The following is a 22173-nucleotide window of genomic DNA, read 5'->3' as shown; positions in this document are numbered from 1 at the left end:
CAAAAAAAGTGTTCAGTCCTTTCTGAGCTGCTCGGATCAAAATCGCCGTTTCAGTTATTAATGGTTTACCAGTCATTGTCTCTACAAAAAAAAGTAAAATCACAAAAATACTGAACTTAGAGGAAAATCAATTCGGAAAGTCCATAATCACATGGCAAAATTAAATAACAAAACGTATCAAAAACGAATAGACAAGAACTGTCATATTCCTGACTTGGTACAGGCATTTTCAAATGTAGAAAATGGTTAAATAGCGCTAACCTTCTCACTTTAATGACAGTCTCATCAAATTCCGTTATATTTACATTGATGCGTTAAATAAACAGACACAATAAATAAAATAGTCAAAATATGGGTACATCAGTCATCATCGTATAACAATTTAAAAGGAACAACGTCGAATTTTTATATGGCGCTTGTCCCTTACCAGTAATATATAATTATACATGTAGTATCAATCAAGTGTATGTTAATAGCTAGACTCAGACCCGCACGCCGATCTGTCTCCAATCGGATTATTCGTCAAACATCTGTGTCAGTTCTTTTCATAAATATGTGTTCTTATAATAATGCCATGTCCTGTCCGAGGTAAATTGTTTGTGTACTTCCTGTTAACAAAACTTTGATTTTTTCGAAAAACTAAGCATTTTCTTATTCCAGGCATAGATTACATGTACCTTGGCCTTATTTGGCACAACCTTTTGGAATTTTGGATCCTCAATGCTCTTCAACTTTGTACTTGTTTGGGTTTATAAATATTTTGATATGAGCGTCACTGATGAGTGTAGACGAAATGCGCGTCTGGCGTACTAAATTATAATCCTGGTACCTTTGATAACTATCTACTAAAGGTCTGTCATTTTTTTTTCCGGATATTATTTGAATATATATATATTATGTATATGTTATTGATTCTTCCTGAGTAGGTTAATATAAAGTGAATCGGTGACACCAATTATTATTTCAAAATAACACTTATGTCTACCTTTTAATCGTAGATGCGTTAATGCAGCATTTATTATTCGTCCTCTCGACATCTTTCTTTATACTGGTGTTTTTGTTTTTTAATATACATCTTGTTTGCCCATGCTGGTGAAGAAAAATCGTTTCGATCTGACAGGACATAATCTTGAATTTCAAATTTTTTATACCATTAAAGACATATGTAGCAGTTTTTTTAGCGACATCCAATACTCCTTGATAAGGCAAAATTTTGTCTTTGGGAACAATGATTACGCAACTAAATCATTTTAAAGGAAACACTTAACACAAGTTAAGTTCAACTTTGAACGATTTCATTGTGTTATACTTACCAGATGGAAGACTTTTGATGTAACTGATAATACAAAAAATCAAACATAGAATAACAATCAACAAAAATCTTGCTGTGTGTGTTACTAATCAATTCTGATCAAATACTGGTTACCGATAAATTTGTTTATGTGTCACACTAGGAGGTACGATGAAAACGCTGAAGTGCTATGGTGGCCTTATTTGGCACAACCTTTTGGAATTTTGGATCCTCAATGCTCTTCAACTTTGTACTTGTTTGGGTTTATAAATATTTTGATATGAGCGTCACTGATGAGTGTAGACGAAATGCGCGTCTGGCGTACTAAATTATAATCCTGGTACCTTTGATAACTATCTACTAAAGGTCTGTCATTTTTTTTCCGGATATTATTTGAATATATATATATTATGTATATGTTATTGATTCTTCCTGAGTAGGTTAATATAAAGTGAATCGGTGACACCGATTATTATTTCAAAATAACACTTATGTCTACCTTTTAATCGTAGATGCGTTAATGCAGCATTTATTATTCGTCCTCTCGACATCTTTCTTTATACTGGTGTTTTTGTTTTTTAATATACATCTTGTTTGCCCATGCTGGTGAAGAAAAATCGTTTCGAACTGACAGGACATAATCTTGAATTTCAAATTTTTTATACCATTAAAGACATATGTAGCAGTTTTTTTAGCGACATCCAATACTCCTTGATAAGGCAAAATTTTGTCTTTGGGAACAATGATTACGCAACTAAATCATTTTAAAGGAAACACTTAACACAAGTTAAGTTCAACTTTGAACGATTTCATTGTGTTATACTTACCAGATGGAAGACTTTTGATGTAACTGATAATACAAAAAATCAAACATAGAATAACAATCAACAAAAATCTTGCTGTGTGTGTTACTAATCAATTCTGTTCAAATACTGGTTACCGATAAATTTGTTTATGTGTCACACTAGGAGGTACGATGAAAACGCTGAAGTGATATGGTCACGCTGCAGCTGGAAGTGCGATGGTCTATTTGACGCATGGTGGCTAGTTCAAAATCTACAGATGTGCAATTCTTATTAGATTTAGATGTATTTAGCAGGCAGTATATAAATTTACATTCATAATAGCCTATGTCTGTTTTTATTATTTCAGTTGCTTAAAATTGGAGAGATCGTCATCTAGACATGTTATTTTTTCTTTGTTTCTCTCGTGGGTTACTAGTTTATCCCTATCTACCAATTCCCTCCGTTTCCCGTAGTTTTAAACGGTTATAAGCCCTTAATCAACTTAAAAACCTTGAAACGCTTCTAACATAGTACAGATTAACTTCTGCATTGACATGAACAATTTTGAATGTTGCATCGCACTTCAGCGTAAACACCATCGCACTTCGGCGTAGCTGTCAATACGATAGCGTAATAATGCCACCATCGCTCTTCAGTGTGATCAAAATCTTACGCCAAATGGGGAAATGCATCTCATTTTGTTTCATTATTTACCTTTTTATTTCACGATGTTATTTTACATTCTTTAGGTCAGCACGTATGCCAATCTTCATGAAATAAGGATTTTACTAGTTGGCAAAACAGGGACCGAGAAAAGTGCAACAGGCAATACTGTTTTAGGGCGAAAATGATTTTCTTCAAATTCTTCATCAAATTCAGTTACATCCCAAGCAACAATGGGGAAAATGAGATGAAAAGGAAAGGTATATACAGTCGTAGATACTCCCGGATTATTTGACACTACAATGACAGAAGATAGACTGAAATTAGAATTAGTCAGGTGTTTTAGTATGTTGTCACCTGGACCGCATGTCATTTTGTCTGTTTTTAAACAACAAAGGTAAAAGGGGGGAAGTATAGTGTGAATATGTACAGGATAAAGTCTTAAATCGGTTTAATTTTGAATAAAAAGTGTTTATAATGAAAAAGAATGTATTGAATATCACTTTAAAAATCTTCCAGTTGTATAAAATTCGAAGTAAATAAAAAAACTAAACAAGTAGTTATTCGTAAGGCGGTTAGGTGTACGGCAGAAAAAGCAGTACAGCGATGTTTCATTTAAAATAATTGCGGCTGTTTAAGTTCTTAACTCGGAAATGGGATCTCCAGCATAAAAATGCAAAACAGGTTATCTCTTATTACAATGTATGAGCACAGCTGGCCTTTGCTAGTTTTGTATATTTTTTTAATGTTTGATTCATTTATGTTTAAGAGTTATGCTTGACGTCCAATTTCGCTTAACAAGTGCATTATTGTTAAGGGACTAGCTAAATCCAAACCCCGGTTGCAGTATTTTCTAGCTGTGTTTAAGACCCATTGGTGGCTTGTGCTGTTTTCTACTCTTTGTTAAGGCTTTTGATTCGTTGACACATTCCTCGTTTCCATTTTCATTTATATTTCAACAAAGAAAACAAAAATTCAAGAAAACAATAAAATGATAAGTCAAGACTTAGAGTCTGCATATTGTGTATTTGGCCAAATAAATACATCATTATTGAACACAGTTTCACCTTTTCATGTTGGCCTCTGGCTCAAGACATGTGCAATAATAACATTGGCGTTTCCTCACCTCATGGTCAATAGAAAATTACGTTTTATGTTTTATTATATTTGTACCTAGGCGAATGTATACGTGTAAACATATGAAAATTCAAAGTTTTAAGTTTTATTACATCTGTGCATGGGCGAAAGTGTACGTGTATATGACAATTCAAAGTTTTAAGCTTTATTACATATGTACATGGGCGAATGTGTACGTGTATATATGACAATTCATTCAACGTTTTAAGTTTTATTACATATGTACATTGGCGAATCAATGTGTACGTGTATATGACAATTAAAAGTTCTTATACATATGTACATGGGTGAATGTGTACGTGTATACACTTGAAAATTCAAATTAAAAGTTTTAAGTTTTATTACATAATTATTATGTGCATGCGCGAATGTGTATATGTATGTGACACGAATTAAATCAACGTCCGACTCCAGATATACCGTCTACACAGTGAATCGACTCGTCGTTGATCTTGACAACTACTTCTGTACATCCCTGTACTATTACTTTACAATCATCTGGATGGCTTGTTATTCTCATACCCGTTCTGTAATACAAAATTATCACTTTAACCTAGTACCTTTTTAAATACATCTTTATTCAATTACGTCTTTACAGTTGTATGATTTTGAATCTTCATATAAAAAAGCAGATGGTATAATTGCCAAATGAGACAACTCTCCAGACGACTAAATGACACAGAAGTATTAACAACTGTAGATTATCGTACGGCCCTCAACAATCAGTAAAACCCATACCACACAGTCAGTTATGAAAGGCCCAAAAAACGACAAATGTCACAGTAAAACAATTCAAACGAAAAAAACTAACGACCTGATTGATGTACAAAATAATGAACGGAAACAAATATGATATACGGTAATAAACGACAACCACTGAATTACCGGATCTTGGATCATTCTGTAATACAAAAGTTTTTTTTTTAAATAAGTCGTGAAGGGGATAATAAACCCTGGTTTGGAAGAGTACCGCAGTAAGAGAATAACATAGTAACTACACGTAGCATGCAGAACAAATCCTCCCGAGAAAAAAAAAGTGAAAGATGTATCATTACCCCACACCTCTACAAAAAAACCAAAAAAAAAAACCACATAAAACAACAACAAAAAACACATAAAAAACGTTATTATACTATGCAAAAGACATAAGGAACACTCATCCAAGACTTTAAACTAGATCTTTTATAACAAATGAGAAGTTACAGTCTCGTCATAATGGTTCAATGAGTCTTTTCAATAGGGAGAACAGGCAGACGTGCTTGCGAATCAAAGTATCCTCATCTAGATCATTGTTATTCATAGTCTTATGTAAAAGCATTTCGGGACCCCTCGCACCTTACCTAAATCTGCCTCTACTGAAACGATTAATTTTACTCGCCTCTGATCTATACTAAACATACACTTACGAACAACACTGTAAAAGTCTGGGGAGTACACATCTACAATTGTCACATCCAACACGTTCGGAGGCTCCACGTGCAATTGACTGATTTCCTATAGAACATCCTAACCCTTGACCAGCTACAAAATATATAGAATTTAGTGTACATATAAATCAATAGTTGAAGATACTCTAGGTAAGTTTTGTATCAATGAGTTAATAAAACATCATAATGACTTAAAAAAAAAGTCGTCGTTCCACTTAAAAAAAATGTTAAACATTGTAATAATAAACTTATCATTTCATTTCATGCGCTATGATATGAGCCAGTCCATGCGAAAAGGTACAAAAAGTCCTTTTGGTAAACTTTACAGGACAAGCTATCAAAGTTTGTTATAATATTTTTGAAAAACGATTTTATCCGAAAAAAATTACATTAATGTAAACATTCATAAGATTGTCAATTCTATCCCGAATTTGTCAATTAAAACAGCAAAAGACGTAGAAATATCTGAATTTTTGGTATTTGAGCAAGTGTAAAATCATTTGTTCCCCGGACTAATGCTATACCGACCAGAAATTTAAAATTTTACGACACTAAAGAGACAAAAGTCAATAATTTTCTTCAGTTTTACCGGTTTAAGAAAAGAAAGACAACATTAAAACATGATGGAAAATACAAAAATTATGACCTCTTGTGTTTTAGAAATTGAAATTTAAGTTAAGTTAAGTCATTTAATATTATATAAATCAACCGTCGTTGCACGGGATTCGAACCGTTGCCTGGTCTGATTGCATTGATATCAGCATCGTAAGCGAGAGCCTTATCCCCACTGCTACCGGGGTTAACATTATCAATTGGCAAATCAAGCCTTTTAAACTGTACTATGAAAATGATTGAAATATATGAAATAATTCATTAAAAATCATGATAAAACTAAAAGGCGGGGGGGGGGGGGGTCTCAACACTTGCAGGTGCGTGTAGCTCACAGCTTAAGGATATGAGGAAAAGTAAATGTGTTTTATAAATCACAAGTCTACTACCAATAATTATGTACACTTTTTAGAATTTCGTAAAATTTTCGTTTTTGTACCTTTTCGCATGGACTGGCTCATATATAATTGACATACTAGCATATAAGCAAAACATATATTAAGTATACTTTTTGTTCTAGTTTGGTTTCTGTATTTTTGCTTGTTTGGTTTTTCTTATTAATGTGATTTTGTTGTGTTTTTTTGTGGAGGTTTGGGGTAAGGGATAATTTGTTTTGCTTTGTCTCCTTTTGTTTTTATTTTACCTTTTGTTGAACGTCAATTGTTGTGTGCAATTGATAGAATTTTTCAATTGTGTTGTTGAATTGTAGTTAGCCGTTATGTAGATATAAAAAGGCGTGGTATGAGCGCCAATGAGACAACTCTCCATCCAAGTCACAATTTATAAATTTTAACTTTTATAGGTCAAAGTACGGTCTTTAACACGGGGCCTTGGCTCACACCTAACAAAAAAAGCTATACAGGGCCCCCAACAAATACTAGTGTAACACCATTTAAATTGGAAAAACAACGGTGTAATCGATATAAAAAAAACAAGAAACAAGAAACACTTATAAATCACATCAACAAACGACAACTACTACGTGTAAACATCAGATTTCTGACTTTGGACTTGTGGGATCAATTGCAGTAGGTAAATGTCTTATTTACAAATTTCTCCTTTTAATCTAATATCTTTCGATAAGTATTCCTGTCCGTCCTTCTTTCTTTCTTTCTGACGTGTTGTTTTATAAGTTTCTCATAGATTTTACATGTACTTTTCCTTCTTATACAATGTCAATAACAAAACAATCCTATAAAAAATGAACAGTTACACACAAAACTAAACACAAATATTTGAAAGGGAGAAAGCGATTTACATGTGTGTTTCAAATGGGAGACAACTGCAACTTGCAAATCAGTTTTTGTTCAAAGTTCTTATTATCTCCCGTGGTATAACCGCAACATTTATTCTTAGACATTTCAATGCAATTAAAAAAATGCTGACATACTAGTTACATGTATTTTTAATATTTTAACACCCAATTATTCTATATTCTTTATTTCTCATGCTGATTTTCTCTGCTCTTTTTTTGTTTGTTGTTGTTGCCCATTATTCTCTACCATGTAAATCTAATTCAAACCATCATACCATGCATCACACTTGGGGTAATTATCGTTCGTGACTTTTATAAAGGATACTGTAAACCAACTTATTTTCGGAAATACATGTACTTTATTTAGCGTTTAGTCCTTACCAGCCTTTTCGAGGTGATTTAAGTTCGCGATTGTCAAATTGGTTCATGTAGTAATAAAAGGAAAGATTAAATTTTAACATAATCGTCACAATTCGTATTCGCGTTATTTTCTACTCGCAAAAGTGGCGAAAGTTAATCGCTTACGAAAATAATTAGGTTTACAGTATATGCCCTACTATAGGTTAATATCAAACAACTATAGATGAAGGAATTAGATCAAAATATACCGATTACAGAAAAAAACAATAAAATTGAGAAAGGAAATGGGGAATGTGTCAAAGAGACAACAACCCGACCAAATAAAAAACAAAAAACAACAGCAGAAGGTCACCAACAGGTCTTCAATGTAGCGAGAAATTCCCGCACCCGGAGGCGTCCTTCAGCTGGCCCCTAAACAAATATATACTAGTCCAGTGATAATGAACACCATACTAATTTCCAAATTGTACACAAGAAACTAAAATTAAAATAATACAAGACTAACAAAGGCCAGAGGCTCCTGACTTGGGACAGGCGCAAAAATGCGGCGGGGTTAAACATGTTTGTGAGATCTCAACCCTCCCCCTATACCTCTAACCAATGTAGAAAAGTAAACGCATAACAATACGCACATTAAAATTCAGTTCAAGAGAAGTCCGAGTCTGATGTCAGAAGATGTAACCAAAGAAAATAAACAAAATGACAATAATACATAAATAACAACAGACTACTAGCAGTTAACTGACATGCCAGCTCCAGAATTCAATTAAACTGACTGAAAGATTATGATTTCATCATATGAACATCAGGCACAATCCTTCCCGTTAGGGGTTTAGTATCATACCATCATAACATATATGAGAAGAACATAACCCGTGTCATGCCAACAACTGTTTTTAGAATAAATGTGTTTAGTTCCGATGCAAAGACCTTATCAGTGACTCAATATTAACGTCAAAATATGCAATCTTTAATGACTTGACAACAGTATCGTAATCATATCCCTTCTTAATAAGTCTATTCAAAGGTTTTGTAAGTTTCTGAGGTGAATACTGACACCTTTGTGCTTTATAAAGAATATTTCCATAAAAGATTGGATGTGAAATACCTGAACGTATTAGAAGTCTGCATGTTAAGCTATATTTACGAATGATGTCTTTATACCGATGATAAAATTTAGTAAATGTTTTGACTAGTTTGTGATATCGAAAACCCTGGTGTAATAATTTTTCAGTAATACATAAATTTTGCTCGTTAAAATCTAAAACATTGTTACATACACGAGCGAATCGTACAAGTTGAGATATATAAACACCGTAAGATGGTGACAAGGGAACGTCACCATCTAAAAACGGATAATTAACGATAGGAAATGAAAAATCATCCCTTTTATCATAAATTTTAGTATTCAGCTTTCCATTAGTGATATAGATATCAAGATCGAGAAAAGGGCAGTGGTCATTGTTAGTATTAGCTTTATTTAAAGTAAGTTCAACAGGATAAATTTCATTAATATACATACTGAAGTCGTCATTATTGAGAGCCAAAATATCATCCAAATATCTAAAAGTATTATTAAATTTGTTTATCAGATGTTGTTTCGATGGGTCTTTGCTTATTTTTGTCATAAATTGTAACTCATAACAATACAAAAACAGGTCCGCAATAAGTGGTGCACAGTTAGTCCCCATTGGAATTCCGATAATCTGACGATATACGGAATCCCCAAAACGAACAAAAATGTTATCTAGTAAAAACTCAAGGGCATATATAGTATCAAAGCATGTCCAATTAACATAGTTTTTTTGTTTATTGCTACTAAAAAATGTCCTAAAAGAGTTTGAACATATATAATCACATTCTGATTTTTTGAATGCCCATTTAATTAGGTGTGTGAATTTTTTCTTAATGAGAATGTGAGGCAATGTGGTATACAGGGTAGAAAAATCAAAACTTTGAACAGATTCAAAATCACCAATATAAGCATGCAATTTATCAAGTACTTCCAACGAGTTTTTGACACTCCAAAAGTAATTTATTCCACTATTTTCGAAGGCCTTATTTGAACAATTTATTATCAGGTTTTTAATAGTGCCAAGTGTGCTGGTAAGAAGAATAGACAATTTAGTAGTTGAACAATGGCTTGAAGACGAAATAAATCTATATTTGTAAGGGGTTTTGTGTAGCTTCGGAAGCCAATACATAGTTGGGACTTTCATTGTATTTGGCTCTGCTTGTAAAGCGGTGGCCAAAAGTTTATGTTTGTTACAGATTTCGTTTTCTGAAAATGGAGTCAGTGTCCAGAATACAGTTATCAAGTAATAGACAACTTTCGAGTTCAATGCATTTCCGTCAAAAACTCTGGTTTTAGTAAACGTCATTATTTGTGCGTTTAGAGGCGTCGTCACTTCCATTACAATGTTGAGCGAGTGGTTGGAAAACTATAATTGTATATTGTACGAATCATTCGGCAAATTGAATTCTCAAAATTGACAATCAGCATTGCTGTCATTAGAGAATTGTCATTAAGTACCTACAGAACAACCATTATTTCTGCACAATGACGATCACTAAGACGCTTGATGAACGTTAATAGTGCAGGGATACAGGCGATCCCCTCTATCTGGTCAATGACGTCATAAAGGCGCGTATTATTGCCGAGTTTTTTTTTCGGTGACGGATGGACTCGAAAGTGGTCTATTGTATAATGGCCATTTCTTATAAAAGTAGGGAATAACGAGCGAGAATTTTAAAGAATACAAAAATGAAAGATCCCCAATCCAGAACCTTATACATGTGTACATATTTGTTGTTGTATAAGTATATGGGCTACGTCGTATAGAAATTGACCTTATGCAAATGAATGTAATTACAGCTGATACATTGTACCATATTTTCTTTACAAAGTCTGTAACTATTTGGAAATTGAGCTGATATGGAAAAACCTACACAAAAGACCAAAGTTCATAATATATTTCGTATTTAAATGTTAGAAAATCAACTGTATTGTACATGTACATGTATATTTGCAATTTCTACCCGACTTAGCTCTTATATTAATAAAATTTGCAATTATAGATAACGATAAACCAATCCCGTCAAAATTTTCGAAATATTAAAAATATCGCAAAAAATATGCGATTTTTCAGTATAGTATATACAATTCTACTTACATGAAACTCTCTTGTAAAAGCAAGCCGCTTCGCAGTTATAGATGGTTAAAATATACACCAAGAAAACTAGTTTGATCATATTCCCCATACTGATACTTCTCTACTACAGCTATAAAAATTAAAAAGTTGTTTAAACCTTTCAATATGATCTTAACCTAAAAGTATTTTAAAACTTATAAAAACACTTAAAATTCTAATACTTAATTATATGGTCACTAAGATAAAATTAGCTTTTGAAACAGTTTAAAACGGATGTAATTAGAAACATGAATACGTACTACAAGAACAAAGGGCGTATGTTGATTGTAAATATATAGAAATCGTTACTTATTTTAGTAGTTTTTCTATGTATTTTTCTTGTAGTACCTGGTTTTGTGCCTAATTTGGGTTTTATTTGTATGTATTTTCCCCGTTCCAATTTGACCTTTGGTGACTGTTGTTGTTTTTATCTTAAGAGGGCACAGATGATATGCAACATGTTAGATGCTGTATGCCAGCTACATGCATTTCAGGTAATGTGGCACGATCTCACCACACCTTCGTTAATTTGTATGTATTTTTCTGCGTTCCAATCTGAATTTTGTTGTCTCTCTAGATGGACAGATAATGTGTATGTTAGATGCTGTATGTAAGCTACATGTATTTTAGGTAATGTGGCACGATTTTACCACGCCTATGTTAATTCTAAAAATAAAAAGATATGTTGGATATCAAATATACTCTTTTGAATTAATAGGAAACACATCTCCGCTAAGTAATAGTGACTATCCAGTATATATTTGATGTCAGTTACATGGGTACCTTTCACATAGCAAGATATGAAGTTTATCGAAAAATCTCTTTCACATCAAATAGTATAATTGAAGTAGTTCTTTGGTGTAGTTTGTTTTTTGTTTTTTTGTGGTTTATATGTTACTGTGTGAATTAAGAAAGATATCAAGTAATTTTTACGATATGAACAAGCACCAAAAATACCGATCATTGGTGTTTTTGCAATAAGTTCCTTTCAAGTGAAAATGGGAGAGAAGGCGTCGTGCTTTTATAGAATTTTATGCCACAAATAATTTATAATATTTTGCTGCTGATGATTAAGCCAGGCTACCATTACACTTTAATAAAAACGCCAATATAGACGAAAGTTGTTTTTCCTCAATTGATCGTGATACTAGAATCAATGTAAATATTTTTTTATTAGTTTATACTGACCATTTTTTAACATTAATCATCCTGCTTTTTGTTTTGCCAAGTTGCTCATCCTGCCTTTTTCAAATCTCCTGTTCTGCCTTTTTCTTTAAACGTGATCCAAACCCCAACCCCTAATGAAATCAAATCAGAATCAAACGACCGAATCATTATATAAGTAGTCTAAGTCATCGGTATTAAAATGTAGGACGCAATGATTTTATATTACCAGATTCATTCATCGGCATTAGAATGTAGGACGCAATGATTTTATATTACCAGATTCATTCATCGGTATTAGAATGTATGCCGTAATGATTTTATGTTACCAGATTTATTCATCGGTATTATAACGTATGACGCAATGATTTTATATTACCAGATTCATTCATCGGTATTAGAATGTATGACGCAATGATTTTATATTACCAGATTCATTCATCGGTATTAGAATGTTTGATGCAATGATTTTATATTACCAGATTCATTCATCGGTATTAGAATGTATGACGCAATGATTTTATATTACCAGATTCATTCATCGGTATAAGAATGTATGACGCAATGATATTATATTACCAGATTCATTCATCGGTATAAGAATGTATGACGCAATGATATTATATTACCAGATTCATTCATCGGTATAAGAATGTATGACGCAATGATTTTATATTACCAGATTCATTCATCGGTATTAGAATGTATGCCGTAATGATTTTATATTACCAGATTTATTCATCGGTATTATAACGTATGACGCAATGATTTTATATTACCAGATTCATTCATCGGTATTAGAATGTATGACGCAATGATTTTATATTACCAGATTCATTCATCGGTATTAGAATGTTTGATGCAATGATTTTATATTACCAGATTCATTCATCGGAATTAGAATGTATGACGCAATGATTTTATATTACCAGATTCATTCATCGGTATAAGAATGTATGACGCAATGATATTATATTACCAGATTCATTCATCGGTATAAGAATGTATGACGCAATGATATTATATTACCAGATTCATTCATTGGTATTAGAATGTATGATGCAAGGATATTATATTACCAGATTCATTCATCGGTATTAGAATGTATGAAGTAATGATTTTATATAACCAGATTCATTCATCGGTATTAGAATGTATGACCCAATGATTTTATATTACCAGATTCATTTATCGGTATTAGAATGTATGACGCAATGATTTTATATAACCAGATTCATACATCGGTATTAGAATTTATGACGCAATGATTTTATATTACCAGATTCATTCATCGGTATAAGAATGTATGACGCAATGATATTATATTACCAGCTTTTTTCATCGGTATAAGAATATAAGATGCAATGATTTTATATTACCAGATTCATTCATCGGTATCAGAATGAATGACGCAATGATTTTATATTACCAGATTCATTTATCGGTATTAGAATGTATGACGCAATGATTTTATATTACCAGATTCATTCATCGGTATTAGAATGTATGACGCAATGATTTTATATTACCAGATTCACTTATCGGTATTATAATGTATGACGCAATGATTTTATATTACCAGATTCATTCATCGGTATCAGAATGTATGACGTAATGATTTTATATTACCAGATTCCTTTATCGGTATTAGAATGTATGACGCAATGATTTTATATTACCAGATTCATTCATCGGTATTAGAATGTATGACGTAATGATTTTATATTACCAGATTCATTCATCGGTATTAGAATGTATGACGCAATGATTTTATATTACCAGATTCACTTATCGGTATTAGAATGTATGACGCAATGATTTTATATAACCAGATTCAGTTATCGGTATTAGAATGTATGACGCAAAGATTTTATATTACCAGATTCATTCATCGGTATTAGAATGTATGACGCAATGTTTTTATATTTCCAGATTTATTTATCGGTATAAGAATGTATGTCGCAATGATTTTATATTACCAGATTCATTCATCGGTATTAGAATGTATGACGCCATGAGTTTATATTACCAGATTCATTCATCGGTATTAGAATGTATGACGCAATGATTTTATATTAGCAGATTCATTCATCGGTATAAGATTATAAGACGCAATCGATATTAGAACGAATAACACTCATTTTATATTTGCATATTCTGTCACCGATATTAGAATATAGGACGGAGTGATTATATTTTAGTAAAGGAGTAGGTTCAGTTAGACCCCTTTTTGGCCCCAAAATATAGCAGTTTTACAAAATTGTGAGAACGTAATTTTTTAGCTATTTATTGGAAAGTATCATGCTTCTGCTTCATAAATATGGACTGTTTTCAATACAATGCACATATATCGGGAACTAGCATCATTTTGTCATGTTAAATTAACTGAAATCTTCACAATTTTAGCATTTTAGTTCAATTTTAGATAGTTTCCTCTTAAATGAATGTGGTTGCATTCGTGTTCATTCATAATATTGAAATATAAGTTGTATTTCATGATAATACATACCATATATAAAGGTTGAGGATGAACACGGATGCGGCTACTTTCTTTTTTGACAAAAAAAACATCAGAAAAGTGACGTTTTTTTGCATATTTGATAGATTTTTCATATTTAAGCTTGAATCGGAATCTTTCACATTAACTAATCAAATTAATGGAAATAGACCCTTAAGTGTTTCAAAAGTGTCCAAACTCTTTCGTTAGATGAACATGAAATTTGAGGCCAAAATCGGTCCTTACTGAACCTACTCCTTTACATTCATTATTGGCTATGTCTGTTTTACACTGCAGTTACATACTAATTGAGAGATCGTCCTCTATGATTTTCTTATGGAGACAAAATTCTACGTTAACATTTTATCTGTTCGTTGTTTCTCTCGTGAGTTCCTAGTTTATCCTTATCTATCAATGCTCCCCGTTTCTCGTAGTATTAAAATGTTATAAGCCCTTTATTGAATTAAAATCCCGGGAAACTGCACTTTTAACATAGTACACATTGACTTCTGCATCGACAGGAACATTGTTTAAAATGTTGTTGGTGTAGACCATCTCACTTCAACGTTACTCTGCCATCGCACTTCGGCGTAACTATTAATAAGATAGCAAATATCACCATCGCAATTCAGCGTGATCAAAACTTTCACCAAATGGGGAAATATATCTCATTTTGTTTCATTATTTACCCTTTTATTTCACGATTTTTGTGTACATGCTTTAGGTCAGCACGTATGTCAATCTTCATGAAATTCGGATTTCACTGGTTGGCAAAACAGGAACCGGGAAAAGTGCAACAGGAAATACTATTTTAGGGCGGAGATGGTTTTCTTCAAAATAATCAACAAATTCAGTTACATCCGAAACAACAATGGGGAAAATGAGATAGAAAGGAAAAGTATTTACAATCGTAGATTATTTGACACTAAAATGACAGAAGATGGACTGAAATTAAAATTAATCAGGTGTTTTAGTATGTTGTCATCTGGACCGCATGTCATTTTGCATGCACTTAAACCACAAAGGTATACTGACAAAGAAATAAAGACTACAAATCAAGTCATGGATCTTTTGAAATAAAACTCCTACAGTCACATGGTCCATTCGGCAATCCTCGGTAGAATCCGCTACTCTCCATGAGGGTACGGAATCGGCCGAGTTGAGACGAATGCCATATGGTCATATGCTTTACTAGGAAAGATGATTTGAAATTTGATGGTGTAAACAAAAACGAATTTTTGCAAGAGTGTACTGGTCATCTAGGAAATTTGATAAGTCGATGCCAAATAAATAATCGTTAAACGCAGCCGGACGAAATCGATGATCAATGGAATCATATAAATACTTTTATTGAAAAAATTCAAAACCAGAATGATGGTTCTTATTACAGCAATAGATTATTTCAAGCAATAGAGGAAACCCTAGAAAAGAGAATACTGGTGGCGGCAAATACGGGATAGCTACAAGTAGCATTAGTAAATGAATCGCGTGCACTACTTCAATGGAATATTGCTGAGAATGACTGTACTGCGTCAGATCTTAATAATGTTTTAATCGATATTGCAAAATGGATGTGTGCGTCATTCAAAAAAGTTTTTATACTCTTATATATTCCCAAAGCAATAACCGAATATTTATGTTCGATATCATGAAAACGAAACAAGAAATAATGTAATCTAATATACACATACGTGAAAAGTAAAATATTTGCAATTTTCCACAGAAAATTAAAATTTGAAAATTATTTTTTTATTTTGTGATAAATGCATATTGGCTACCTTGCTAAGATATTGTATTGACTATTGTCAAACTTGAGTAGGACACAATCTTTTTGAAATTTAAATCATGAAACCATAGTAGTTTATGTTTATAACGATCCTAGACCAACATATCGCAAGTACAATAATACACTGACACATTGAATGCATGATACAATCGATCAACCAAATCGTGATGATGACAGTAAAACGTATGTTGTGTTGATTTTAGTCATTCTTCATCATTACTGAGTTGTAGCAGTGTTGTGTAAGGAGCGCATTAACGATGTTTCATTAAAAAAAATTGCGGCGGTTTAAGTTCTAAACGCGGAAATGAGATCTCCAGCATAAACCACCGTGCTTAAACATACAAAATAGGTTCTCTCTATAGCTAATTGTGAACACAGCTGGCCTTTGCTAGTTTTGTATCTTTTTCTTATTGTCGGATCATTTATGTTTAAGAGTTAAGCGTAACGTCACTTTCGCTTAAAAAGTTTATAGTTAAGGGGCCAGCTAAAGCCCGCCTCCGATGCAGTATTTTCTCGCTGTGTTGAAGACCAATTGGTGGCCTTGTGCTGTTTTTCTGCTTTTTGCTCAGGTTTTTTATTCTTTGACACATTCCTCGTTTCCATTCTCAGTTTTATTTCAACAAAGAAAACAAAAATCCAAGAAACAATATAAATGATAAGACAAGACTTAGAGTCTGCATATTGCGCATTTGGTCAAATAAATACAGCATATTTGAACACAGTTTCACCTTTTCATGCTGGTATCTGGCTCAACACCAGTTCAACTATCACATTGTCTTTCCCTTATCTCAAATCTATAGACAAGTAAAAATTTAAAGTTATAAGTTTTATTACATATGTGCATGGGCGAATGTGTACGTGTATATGACAATGTAAAGTTTTAAGTTTTATTACACATGTGCATGGGCGAATGCGTACGTGTATATGACACAAATTCCATCATCGTTCGACCACAGATATCCCCTCTTCACAGTATACTGACTCGTCGTTGATCTTGACAGCTATTTCTGTACATCCCTGTACTATTACTTTACAATCATCTGGATGACCTGTTATTCTCATACCAGTTCTGTAATATAAATTTACATTTTAACCTATTTATATAAATCTTTATATAATTACTGTACTTCTTTACACTTTGGTGATTTGGTATCAGTAGTTGTCGTTTATTGCCGCATATCATAAGGCCTTTCATAAATGACTATGTGGTATGTGTTTAACTCATTGTTGATTGCCGAACGGTGTCATTTGGTCTCTTCTGGATATTTGCCTCATTGGCAATCATACCACATCTAATCAAAAAAGATGTGCCAATGAGCAAATCTTCAGAAGAGACCAAATGACAACGTTCGGCAGTCAACAATGAGTTAAACCCATACCACATGAAGGATACTTTTATTTGCAAAACCACATCTTTGCTATTAAAAAGACTAATTGAACTAGTATGGTGAGTTTGTAAAGTCTTATTTATCAAAAAAATCTATAGTTTTCAGTCTCGGATGCGTGTTCCTCATGTCCACAGTTTAAAGTCGTTATTTATGACGTGATTTATAACCGCGCTGAAGTACGTCCATTATTCATAGTTCATTATTCAAAATTCAAAATAAAATAGTTTATGTTATAAAAAATATAAAAAATTGACTGTGACACTATAGCTATATCCCGTATTTCTAAATTCGTCTTTTTGGTGTTATCTAACAAATATTCAAATAAATATCAGAAAAAATAAATAAAAACACTCCTTAAATTTTAATTTGATATATTTATATAGTTCTTAGTTTCGGAGGATAAACTAGTGGGCCTTCCTAACTATTTTTAACAGAAATTCCTTGGTTCAATGTAAGGACGACCTGAATACCGAAACATATTTTTTTCAAAATTGAAATACTCTACGTGGTTTTTCTTTTTTAATTTTCAGTGGACCTTTGCTATTCTTCATCCTTTCATAAATTATGGATACAACAATTCGATTGTGCCGCAATGACCATTAGAGGGGTTACGTAGGACCTAAATGTTAAAATACGCATGAAAATTATGAAGTAGCCAATTTTGAATAATGAAATGGATATTTTGAATAATGGAATGGACTGCTGCAACCCTTTAGCCCCTAATAACAGATATACCTGATACCTCATTCAAAAGCTTATTACAAGAGGAACAAAATGTTTATAATCAATATGTTCCACAACGAATATTAGAGGAGTAGCGAAGGATTTAAATACCGATATACGCTTGAACATTGAGAAATAGCTTATTTTGAATAATTGAATGGACTGCTGCAACTCTTCATTCCTTAATCAAGGCAAAATGTATACACCAAATTAAAGCTTATTCATTGAGGAATAAACTGAGTATAAATGATATGTGCCGCAATGACCATTAGAGGAGTTGCTGAGGACCTAAATGTCAAAATACGCATGAAAATTAAGAAATAGCCAATTTTGAATAATGAAATAGATATTTTGAATAATGGAATGGACTGCTGCAACCCTTTAGCTTCTAATAACAGATGTATCTGACTCCTCATTCGAAAGCTTATTACGAGAGGAACAAAATTTATATAGTCAATATGTTCCGCAACGAATATTAGAGAAGTAACGAAGGATTTAAATACCGATATACGCTTGAACATCGAGAAATAGCTTATTTTGAATAATTGAATGGACTGCTGCAACCCTTCAGTCCCTAATCCAGGCTAAATTTATACACCAAATTAAAGCTTATTCATTGAGGAATAAACTGAGTATAAATGATATGTGCCGCAATGACCATTAGAGGAGTTGCTGAGGACCTAAATGTCAAAATACGCATGAAAATTAAGAAATAGCCAATTTTGAATAATGAAATGGATATTTTGAATAATGGAATGGACTGCTGCGACCCTTTATCCCCTAATAACAGATATACCTGATACCTCATTCGAAAGCGTATTACAAGAGGAACAAAATGTATATAATCAATATGTTCCACAACGAATATTAGAGGAGTAGCGAAGGATTTAAATACCGATATACGCTTGAACATTGAGAAATAGCTTATTTTGAATAATTGAATGGACTGCTGCAACTCTTCAGTCCTTAATCAAGGCAAAATTTATACATCAAATTAAAGCTTATTGATTAAGGAATAAACGGAGTATAAATAATATGTGCCGTAATGACCATTAGAGGAGTTGCTGAGGACCTAAATGTCAAAATACGCATGAAAATTAAGAAATAGCCAATTTTGAATAATGAAATGGATATTTTGAATAATGGAATGGACTGCTGCAACCCTTTAGCCCCTAATAACAGATATACCTGATACCTCATTCGAAAGCTTATTACAAGAGGAGCAAAATGTATATAGTCAATATGTTCTGCAACGAATATTAGAGGAGTAACGAAGAATTTAAATACCGATATACGCTTGAACATTGAGAAATAGCTTATTTTGAATAATGGAATGGACAGCTGCAACCCTTCAGTCACTAATCAAGGCAAAATTTATACACCAAATTAAAGCTTATTGATAGAGGAATAAACTGAGTATAAATGATATGTGCCGCAATGACCATTAGAGGGAATAAAGGGGAAGTTTATGCCAAAATACGCGTGAAAAATAAGAAACAGTCAATTTTAAATAGTGAAATGGATATTTTGAATAATGGAATGGACTGCTAGGACCATTCAGCCCATAATTACAGATCTAGCCTGTACCTCATTTGGAACCTTATAAAGAGAAGAACAAATTGTATATAGTCAATTTATTTCGCATATTAACGAAGGACTTAAATATCGAAATATGTGTGAACATTTTGAGGGGAATTTCTGCTAGGACTGGACATAAAAATCCGAAAATCGTGCACGCTCCTTGACGAGGTTAAGAAGCCAAAACGTGGATGCCTGGGGTCGAAGGATAAAAGTGTGGGAGGGGCTGGGGGGTCGTGGGAAAATGTATCTTTGTGGTAGAAAGAAAATACACCAAAACAAATCCACAGATAGAATAAGCAAAATGGTTTGTAAGATTACAAATATGTTTGATCAGAGGAAGAATATGGCGCAAGAGGTAGAAATTTTGGAAAAATCTGATAAAAAAACTCTCAAATGGCGAGAAGTAGGTCAGGACTCGCGCTGAATTGTCAAAGACATTTAAGATGTTGCCACGAAGTGTTGGTTCGTAAAAATTATAAACTTGTGCTGGAAAAACAAAAAAATATCCGCACTTGGGGATGTGAAAGACTAAACAAGCACCTGACCACCGTCTGGGCAAATAGAGAGACCCATAAAGCTGTGCTATGGGATGGAAAAAACTAGGCGCACCGGGTATGATTACCACGACTTTTATATTTTTCATAAGGACGGTATGATTGGAAGTGTACATTTATTTTATAGAAGTATACTGAAGAGGGGAATGTTTTTGAAGGGCTGTTAGCATCTAAATATAAGATCAGCCCGGCTTCGTCGTGGAATTAAGTAGAGTCCATACCCATCCGGGCGTTTGATGATTTGAGGTAGAAACCGTTGCCACTTGGATTCACTGTACAAACGCTTCAACACGTTTCTGGTACAATAAAGACCTTAAGGCCTTGTTGACAGCTACAACACCGAAACCGTTCAAGGCTCCAACACCCAAGGCTGGTAGAATACAATTTACTCGAAACTACTTTTGCAAGGTTTTTCACGAGTTTTTGTAATGAGGAAGACCTAAATTGGAACTAGTCCATAAAATCCATACATCCCAATGAAAAAGAAATATACTTTTCCATATTATTAGCGATACCATGCAGTTACTTTCCTTCAACTTTTCCAATAGCTTGCATAATCAAATGACTATCATATCCCCGAAGGTTATGAAATATCACTGGAATCCGACCTGTAAACCTGTAATAAATATTACAGCCATTATGAGCCGCCCCTCGAATTTTTCCGGTCACGTGACAATGATCTCGAACTCTTATGTCTGCTAGTTCTTTTTTACATATGTGACAAAGAGTTGGCTTCTTACATAGAAGACTTTTAATCGCCAAACAGTCGATTTAGATTTTTAATCCAGCAGAAATGTGATTTTTTTGCTATCTGATATCATAAGTTAATTTGCATGTTGTATATACCGAAGTTTTGTAACATGTATAGGGAATACATCACCCTTGTGGATTCCAAAGACATTAATTGATATTTTGTTCTGTTTTTCGAACTTTTGAATGTCGGCCAATTTCACAGGAAATATGATGCTTTCAAAATTCAATCTGGATACGTGTTCCATGTACTTCCAGACCCTCTCTCCATCACGTTTCGCTGGGTACATTGCAGCCAGAATTGACCACATAAAACATGTGTTGTCATTGTTTTTTACATTGACTATTGCATGTTTAAATCTGAGTTTAAATGGAAGTGGAATATAATTTGATTCTTTTAGTGGTCTGTAACGTGTCATGTGTATGGTAAGATCTACTACTTTGTCCATCGTCCAATTACTCCCTTGTCTCTGGTATTCAATGAAAGACGTATACATCTTTTTTATAGACTCCTTCAATCCCTCATCTATATCCTCCAATTTTAAACTGGTCTGGCATTTCCCCCGAAAATGTGGCTCTGCAGTGTCTATATTATCTACTTTTCGACTGCTCATTTTAAGTTTCATGGATAGATGCCACTTCAATCCACCTCTTTCTTTAATTTTACGTTTGATAACACCTTTAACATCATCATATTGGCTTTTCAAGAATTACATTGGATCGAATTTATTCAATCCGTTTGCATCGATCGTATGTGTTTCAACGGTTCCATTGAGCGCTTTGAAGTTGCATGGATCCGTCTTTTCATTTGTTTCTATACTTGTCGTAGTAACACCACCACCATTTGGACTTGTTGGTTTCGCTTATGACGTTGGAAGTTGTCTTTTCTTGAAAATACCATATCGCAGGTGGCGCAATGCCATTTCATTCCAGTATGAACCGATCTCCTATGGCACATTAAACTCACTTTATGGGGAAACGATTTTCCGCATACACCACATTTGATTGGAGA

The 22173-nt window shown here is 33.2% G+C and overlaps 2 protein-coding genes across 2 annotated transcripts in view; both read right to left on the bottom strand.

Moving 5' to 3' along the window:
- Nucleotides 1-3945: 3945 nt before the first annotated feature.
- Nucleotides 3946-10883, bottom strand: LOC139496110 (uncharacterized). Its single transcript, XM_071284573.1, has 3 exons — nucleotides 10701-10883; nucleotides 5283-5397; nucleotides 3946-4403 (listed from the first exon to the last, which is right to left on the bottom strand). Exons 1-3 carry the CDS (start codon nucleotides 10786-10788, stop codon nucleotides 4274-4276), a joined length of 333 nt encoding a protein of 110 aa, XP_071140674.1. The 5' UTR covers nucleotides 10789-10883; the 3' UTR covers nucleotides 3946-4273.
- A 6089-nt stretch (nucleotides 10884-16972) lies between these two features.
- The window catches only part of LOC139496111 (uncharacterized), a 198761-nt gene continuing 193560 nt past the window's right edge, over nucleotides 16973-22173 (bottom strand). Inside the window, exon 3 of the mRNA XM_071284577.1 lies at nucleotides 16973-17234. Within this exon, the coding sequence (XP_071140678.1) occupies nucleotides 17105-17234 (130 nt within the window). The 3' untranslated portion in view covers nucleotides 16973-17104. The remainder of the gene's footprint in view (nucleotides 17235-22173) is intronic.

This window comes from Mytilus edulis, chromosome 11, assembly GCF_963676685.1.
Source record: "Mytilus edulis chromosome 11, xbMytEdul2.2, whole genome shotgun sequence".
In the NCBI taxonomy this organism is placed as follows: Eukaryota; Metazoa; Mollusca; class Bivalvia; order Mytilida; family Mytilidae; genus Mytilus; species Mytilus edulis.
This window is presented reverse-complemented; position numbering and strand designations above follow the sequence as displayed.

Coding starts and splice junctions, on each gene's coding strand:
- LOC139496110 (XM_071284573.1), bottom strand. CDS start 10,788: ATGGGGAATATGATCAAACTAGTTTTCTTGGTGTATATTTTAACCATC. Junction 5,398..10,700: donor CTTTTACAAGAGAGTTTCAT/GTAAGTAGAATT, acceptor TATATTTTGTAG/CTGGTCAAGGGTTAGGATGT. Junction 4,404..5,282: donor AGACTTTTACAGTGTTGTTC/GTAAGTGTATGT, acceptor TTTGTATTACAG/AACGGGTATGAGAATAACAA.